This window comes from Macadamia integrifolia, unplaced genomic scaffold, assembly GCF_013358625.1.
Source record: "Macadamia integrifolia cultivar HAES 741 unplaced genomic scaffold, SCU_Mint_v3 scaffold2018, whole genome shotgun sequence".
Taxonomy (NCBI): domain Eukaryota; kingdom Viridiplantae; phylum Streptophyta; class Magnoliopsida; order Proteales; family Proteaceae; genus Macadamia; species Macadamia integrifolia.
Window position 1 is genome coordinate 54,338 of NW_024868464.1, and position 7,867 is coordinate 62,204.

Consider the following 7,867-nt stretch of genomic DNA (forward strand, 5'->3'; position numbering starts at 1 on the left):
CAAAGTCCCGGATTACCAATGTAGCTATCCTGGGTGAAAGAAGCAAAGTTCTTCTCATATGGGATCTTTCCTGAGAGTTGATTGAAGGCCACACTGAAAATTTCAAGAAAATAGAGTTGAACAATTTGAGGAGGGATCATTCCCACCAACTTGTTGTGGGAGAGATCCAAACTCTCCAACTTTTCCAACCCTTGAAATGATTCTAGAAAATAGCCCATCAGAGAATTGTGAGAAAGGTTTAATGAATGCAAGGCTATCAACTTTCCCATTTGAGATGGAATATGACCAGATAATTGGTTTAAAGAAAAATCGATCCCGGTCATCTGGGCAAGAGGAAGACCCTCATATGAGTACATGTTTCCCTTTGTGGCAAAATTTACTTTGAGTTTTACTTCCATGTAGTCGTCAAGAATAATATCTGTACCAAATGGTAATTCTGACTTTTCCAGCATTGAGGTGATGTTGTCAAGGCAAGAAGGTATGCTTCCAGAGAGGTGATTATTTGAAAGATCCAAAAACCGTAATTGCTTCATCTGACACAATGATGTTGGAATGTAACCAACTAAATGATTTCCTCTCATAAGGAGTGCGACCAATTGTGGAAAAGCAGGCAGCCAATCTTGGATGTAGCCGGATATGGAATTCCTACTTACGTCTAGAAGCTCAAGGAAAGGAAGGCTTGATGGAGTGACTGGGAAGAGTGTTGTGAAGCGATTGCCATCAAGACTCAAGAAATGTAGATATGTCATGTTGGAAACGCTTCCTATTGCATGTAAATTGTTATTTGATAAGCTTAAAAGATACAAGAAAGTATTATTTTGAGTTAATCTACGAGGTATTTCGCCTACAAAGTAATTATTAGATAAGTCTAATACCTCTAGGTCAATTATATTGGGTAATGAGGGAGGGATGCAGCCTTCAAGTTTGTTTGTGGACATGTTAAAGAAGAATAATTTTGGGAAAATCACATCAATGTTTCCAGGAAGTTGCCCCTCAATATTGCTGTCAGAGATGTCAAGAAGTTGGAGTGTTGATGTTCTGTTTTTCATGGGCAGAGGAAATGGGCCATGAAAGTGGTTACCCCTCAGGTACAATTCAGAAAGTGAAGTAACATTGTATAACAACCATGACGGAATTGTTCCTTGAAGAGAGTTGTACGACAAAGATAGAATAGACAAGTTGTATTGGTTGGAAATGAAGTGGGGAATGTTCCTGATTTTACAATTTTCCAAGAGTAAGGAGTTTAGTTGGAAAGATGGAACCCAAGTTGGGGACTCGGTTTCAACTTTTAACTCTCTATTGTTTGAAAGGTTAATCTCTTCAAGTTTTGAAAGATTTGCAAACATAGAGAAGAAGACCACTCCTTCCAACTTATTACTGGAAAGATCAAGGCTCTGCAAAGAATTCAATTGGCTGCTCAAACATGTCCAATTGATATTGTCAATTGAATTGCTTCCAAGATTCAGGTACCGTAACTTCCTTAGTTTACAAAGCCCTGTAGAATAGAAATAAAAATATAATAAGATTTTCATTTATGAGTTTATGAAAAAAAAAAGTGTGCATGTGTATGTCCATATCTATTGTTTATATAATAAATAAAGAACGATTTGGTTATATTGAATAGAAGCAAGGGTTGTACCAAACAAAAAACAAAAAAAAAACGAAAGAATAGAAGCAAGGGTTTATGACATGTAGAGTACAACCAGGCCTGGATCGGCCCAAAATTGAAATGGAATATCATCACTTCAGCCCAAGCCCGACCCGGCCCATTTTTGCAGAGCTCAGCTAAGCTCGGCTTGGAAGACAGACCGGACGGGTTGGGCCTAATTTTTTTCTTTTTTAATATATTTTCAAGTTGTTTTTGTAGGATCTATTGTAAGTGTGAATTGATTGTTCCTACTCGTTTTCAAAGCATTTAATTTGGGTCTTTCATAAGTCTTATAGCTTCTATAATCTAGAACCACAAAGAATGTGTTTATTATATTAAAAAATAATAATAAAAAAATTCATTTTGTACAATCTTGTATCCAAATAAACTGTTCTATTCCTATTCTATTTCTATAATTCACAAGACTTGAATGTCAAAGAAATTCAAAAAAAGAAGAAGCTCCCAGTTCCTTCATTCCCACAGTTCGAACCTTTCATACGCTCACACTTGGCCAGTCTCTAGGCTAGCCAAGATTGAGCTCAGTTGAGCTCGGCTGGTTTTGGGTATCACAGTGAAGACCCAGCTAGGCCAGACCAGGCCCAAATTCAAGAAACCTCAGGCTGGGTCTAGCTTTTGTAAAAACTTGGCCCAACTTGCTCAAGTAGCACCAATAGTGGGTCCTGTCCTAGAGATTTAAAGCAAAACCATCATATTGAATAGACAATTATAATCAAATAATATTAATGCATTTATTTAAATAATTTAGATAATGCGTCCAAATGCTCTAAAAAAATACTATTATTCGATGGTAAGAAGCATATTTTGTGCCTATAATATTACCATTGAATATAAAAATTGTGTCTGAAACCGAACATAAATCTAGTCTCCTAAGAACTTGAAAATGCAGAAATTAGGACTTAGATAGGACTTAGATTGTGGAGAAGCTTGATAATCTGGAAGAAAAGAATCATAACTTTTTTTTTTTTCTTTCTAAAAACAAATGTTCCTCTTAAATTAATAATGCATTAGTACCTGTTGAGAATCCAAGTGAACCTTTTAAATTATTCGATGACAGATCAAGCCCTTCGAGCACAGGGTTGTTATGCAATAGGCAAGAGGGTAATCTTTCATCATTGAGATCATTCATACTTAGATCCAACCGTTTAAATTTCTTCCATCTACATATTAATCCTGCAACACACATGTACAATGTATATATCACTCGTCAATAGATTTACTGCAATGATTTTACAATTCACAGAGGATCCTTTTAATATATACCTTCTAGAAGAGCATCCGAGTCTTTGGTGGCAAAAGTGTTGCTTAGAATGAGTTTTTCCAAAGAAGAATGATTTTGTTGTTGACAATGTGGTATATGTTCCATATTGAAATTGGTAAATTCTAAATTCAATATCCCAACATTTCTTGCTTCACATAATGCTGAACATAGGTAAGTAAAGAAAAAGAGTGATTACGATCTAAGTGATAGAATTTAATTGGTAATAATGACAACCTTTTCTCCCTAGCATGTATCAGATTGCATATTAGATATTTTCTTAGCATGTACGTACCTCTCATACTTCCATCGCTGAGATTGTTATTACTTAGATCCAAGTATTGAAGATTTCTTGCTCCTTGTAATGCTGAAAATACAGGAAGATAAAAAGAACTACTATAATAGATGGTTTTTTTTTTCAAGGTAAAACAAAAAATATTTTGGGATTAATATCTATTTATTGTTCTATAGATAGAAATATTTTACCTAGCTCATACCTGTTAGGACATTAGAAGACGATTGTTCAAGGGTAAAGTTCCCTAAGTAGAGCTCTTCCAAAGAAGAGAATGTACCCAACATGCAAGGTGGAAAGCTTCCATTACTTAGAACATTATTGCTTAGATCTAACACACGAAGATTCCTTAATCCACATATTGCTGCATGCCACAACACAAGACAAAGCCCAAACATAATTAATGTTAGTAATTTGAGATATACAAAATTAAGAATAATAAAAAAATTCACAATTTTCAGGTCAGATATAGATGAGACTTAATTTCATCCCTAGCTTGTTACCTGATAAAAGAGGAGATGATAAGTTGAGAGAATTGCTCTGTAGGTAAATCTCTCTCAAAAATGGAAGGTCGCGTGCAAGACACCTTGGAAGCCCTCCATCGTCCAGACTGTTCCCACTTAGAGACAACACTTTGAGATTCCTTAGTTCACATAATGCTGCAATAATAAGCAACAGGGTATGTAATAACTCACATCAACATATTTTTTTTATAGAAGAAGAGGAGGAGGAGGAGGATGAGGAGCTTCCAAGGAAAATAAAATGGAAACAAGATCGACAAATTAATCAAGGACCTGAAATATATGTTAAAATTATGCAAAAGAGGCCATTAGTTTTATTTTTTTACTTAATTTTAATTTTTCTTATTGATAAATAGTTTGAACGGACAAAATTCTTTAGATCGGTCATTTCCTATATATGTAGGAATAGCCAAGCACATCATCGCATGGAGAGTACAACATACTATTCTTAATTACATCGTTAGCTATATGCATGCGAGATATTGCATGATTTTTTCTGATCAAAGTTTGTAGCTCCCTACCTATATAGGGATGATGCTGATGCATTTATGAAGGAGATATAACACTGGTGGTATGTTTTGGTAAGAATTAATTAAAGTTGGTCCTCCTTTCTCCGAATCAGTCATATGTATAACACTGATATATAATTAATGGTTTAAAATCATGATGAGGGAATATCACAACACCTTAATTAATAAAGGAGTAAAAGAAATAAGCGCATGCCCCTGGGTTGTATCGGCAGTACACCTGACTTATCTGGTCGGATACGGATTGATTCAGATTGATATTGTATCGGCATCGATGGAAACTAATATCAATTCAATTCCCGAAAACTAAATCCCTGGGTTGGAGATACCTTAAGCTTATGGCTGTCCATATCGAAATTGATATTTATTATAAAAGGGCTCATTCTAGGCATAGAGAAGTGTAGTTTTTTAGCTAATTTTTGTCAATTAATCAAGAAAATCTTTGACAAAATTATAAAGATAGAAAGATAAATCAAGTGATGAATAAATCGTACCTTCTGGCATAATCCAACCTCCGATGTTGTTACCATCCAAGTATAGTTTTTGTAACTCACTGAAATGAGTAAACAAAGAAGCATTTGGGTACAATGTTCCCAGCCCTGTAGTATAGCTTTGGTAGGAAAGATCAATGATAACCACACGGTTTGTTGAATTAAACAAGTCGCACTCCAGAAATACCCATTGACAACAATCATCTCCCTCCAACTTCGTATGAACAGTAGAGCCATGTGAGTTGAAAAAATCCCAAAGTTGCAAGGCAGCAGTCCTCTCCTCCTGGAGACACCCTTTGGACCCATAAAGACCGAAGCTAAAGCATAGGAGACTCACAAAACCTGTTATCTTAACCATCTCGGAAGAAAAGGATGCACTCCCCATAATTAATATAGCTCTCTTATGGTTTGTGAAGATTAAGAAACTAAGATATATATAGACCTTTATGAAAAGGGATATGCTTTCTTATCTTATTAAAGCCACTCTTAGTTTGTCCATAGAATTGGAATAAATCAAGAAGTCACCATAAGTCAATTCAAAGTAAACGCATATAAAAAGTCATTCCCATCCGAAACATGTTTACATGAACAAAGCTACCTAAGCTTCCCTGCAGCATCCAACAAATTATTATTAAAAGGAACCGTGTGGAAAATCAGGTCTATTGGTTTGTCCACATTCATTGATATTTCTTAGGAAGTTGTCAATAAAAATCTCTCTTTGTATTGAGACCTAATTGCATGTGTATCACGTAAGTAGGATTCCCCAGGATTAACCGTGTTGGACTTCGGAACGTCTATTCTAACACTGCGTTTGGTAACGTTTTTTGAAACATTTCGTGTTAAAAATGAAAAGAGATTGGAACTCAATACCCCCTACTGAGCATGAGATTTTTGCACCCAACTGTGCTGGACAGTTGTTTGTTTCTTTTCTATTACCATGCAGAACTAAGAATATTAGTCCCGAAAAATCCTCTTCAAGGACTTCATAGCCCAGAGATTTATCCCACGATTGGGGTGATCTCGCGATATGTGTCTGTATGTTGACTTGTTTGCTCAGATTCTTTTAGCTGTGGAATGGTTCCCTGTGCTTTAATTGCCCTTGGGATCTTGTATGCACTATTAAGGTGTCTAGGTCAGCTTCCGCACACCTCAGCTAATCCTCAGGGAGACTAGCGTAGCAATTCATTGTCACGATCTCCACTTAAATCGCAAATGCACAGATGAGAGATCGAACCTAGGACCGTGCCCCTATCCACACAATCCCCAATTCGTTCGAACCATCTGAGCAACCCACAAATGGGTTTGCCTACATTCATATAGGGGACAAAGAAATTAAAAAAAAAATAAAAAATCATTGATGTGTAGCTTGAAAATCAGATTAGACAGATCAAATTGCTAATTGGACACTCTTTTTACCTCCCTCTTCTTCAGTTAGATATCAAATTAATTTTAGTTAAATCCGATCAATTGGGACCAAGAGAAGAGGAAGTTTAGCAGGTGGGATGCCGGCCTACTGATTTTCCAAATCATGCTTTAATGAAAACGTGTTCTATTAAAAAGAGCGATCCAATGACAAGCTAGGTTCCCCCACTACTGCAAGTTTTGAAAGGGGCAAATAGCAGTTCATTGCTTATAGATTGGTGCTAATGGAGTAACTATTGATAATGATTGTGTGTTCAATTGAGAGAGTGAGAGAAAGGGTGTCCTAACGAAAATCCATATTCATTATTACATTCTCTTGAATTCCTTTTGTTGCTTTAATTGATCATCATCTAACTTGCGCTTTTTTTTTTCTTTTTAAATAGGAAAAATTACGCCCCTTGTAGTTTGCCAAAATTTCATGTGGGTCTAAGAGTTTGAGCGATTTATGCCCCCAACCCCTCCTCTAACATTGAGGGTGTGAGTATGCTGTTATTTTTATACAACAAAAGACTTTATTACCCCTTTAGTGGAGATGGTCTTAGTATGGGAAAGGACCATTATACCCTTTTATACAACAAAAGACTTTATTAACACCATTTCTTCTAGTTCCGGAATGCAAAGAAATTGAAAATCATCCCAACAAAAATCCATGAACTGTAGTTCATAGCCGATGCAGGTGGCATCATAGCAATTGCTCTCAGAAGGACTAGAAGGTTAATTAAATGAATCCAGGACTGTTTAGACTTTAGAGTGTCTGATTGACACCAAATATATGTCAGAGTGTTAATTAGGAACAGACCAGCAGTACCTGAAATTGTGATGGATCAGATGGTTGGATCATTAGAACAACCAATCGATTCTGAGAAAAAAAAAAAAAAAAAAAAAAAACAGAGTATAGCTTGTACTCCTAGTGAAAGTAAAGGAAATTAGACAAATCTTATTTTCTGTAAAAGGATTTAGAAAATCAAGTTCTTGACAGTGAAACAAATTAATCAAATTTAGACCCAAAAGGCTAAAAAGGAATTGAACTGAAATTGTAAGTCTTCAAGTCTGTAATTCGTAGAGAAAATCAAGTTCTTGATAGTGAAACAAATTAATCAAATTTAGGCCCAAAAGGCTAAAAGGGAATTGAACTGAAATCGTAAGTCTTTAAGACTGTAATTCGTAGAGGAAATCAAGAAGAAGAATTACCTCTCTTGGTCTCGAGTCCTCCTCGTCCTCCAAGAATTTCAAATCAATGCAAAAACACCGTGACTCCACCTTCATACGAGAAAGAGAGAGAGAGAGAGATATTTCACTCTTAGCTCCTAATGGAAGACAAGAAGAAAGGGAAAAGGAACATTTCAATGCAAAGAGAACGACAGAAGTATGAAAGTGATTCTGATGATCGAAGATGGATGGTTTATAGTGAGGACAAAGCTGGGGATATGCTTTCTTATCTTATATATTGACTCTTTGTTTGTCCATAGAGTTAAAATAAAGAAGTCATCATATTCAATTCAAAGTAAACGCATAATAAAAGTCATTCCTACATTAACGAAGCTAAGCTAAGCTAAGGTTCTCTGCAGCAACCAATTAACAAAGTGGTCCCATTCAATAATTATTAATTATAACGTACCGTGTGGAAAAATAGGTCTATTGGTTTGTCCACATTCATTGATATTTCTTAGAAAGTTGTCAATAAATCTCT

The 7,867-nt window shown here is 35.7% G+C and overlaps 1 protein-coding gene and 1 long non-coding RNA gene across 2 annotated transcripts in view; both read right to left on the bottom strand.

Annotated features, from left to right (window-relative positions):
- The window catches only part of LOC122065439 (receptor like protein 21-like), a 33,563-nt gene extending 28,073 nt beyond the window's left edge, over window positions 1-5,490 (bottom strand). Inside the window, exons 1-7 of the mRNA XM_042629255.1 lie at window positions 4,759-5,490; window positions 3,720-3,875; window positions 3,422-3,580; window positions 3,220-3,291; window positions 2,930-3,088; window positions 2,681-2,839; window positions 17-1,495 (exon numbers count right to left, since the gene is read on the bottom strand). Coding sequence (XP_042485189.1) covers window positions 17-1,495; window positions 2,681-2,839; window positions 2,930-3,088; window positions 3,220-3,291; window positions 3,422-3,580; window positions 3,720-3,875; window positions 4,759-5,140 — 2,566 coding nt within the window. The 5' untranslated portion in view covers window positions 5,141-5,490. The remainder of the gene's footprint in view (window positions 1-16; window positions 1,496-2,680; window positions 2,840-2,929; window positions 3,089-3,219; window positions 3,292-3,421; window positions 3,581-3,719; window positions 3,876-4,758) is intronic.
- Window positions 5,491-6,675: 1,185 nt separating this feature from the next.
- LOC122065442 lies at window positions 6,676-7,586 on the bottom strand. Its single transcript, XR_006136010.1, has 2 exons — window positions 7,369-7,586; window positions 6,676-6,985 (listed from the first exon to the last, which is right to left on the bottom strand). It is a non-coding gene; the product is annotated as an uncharacterized LOC122065442 (long non-coding RNA).
- Window positions 7,587-7,867: the final 281 nt, after the last annotated feature.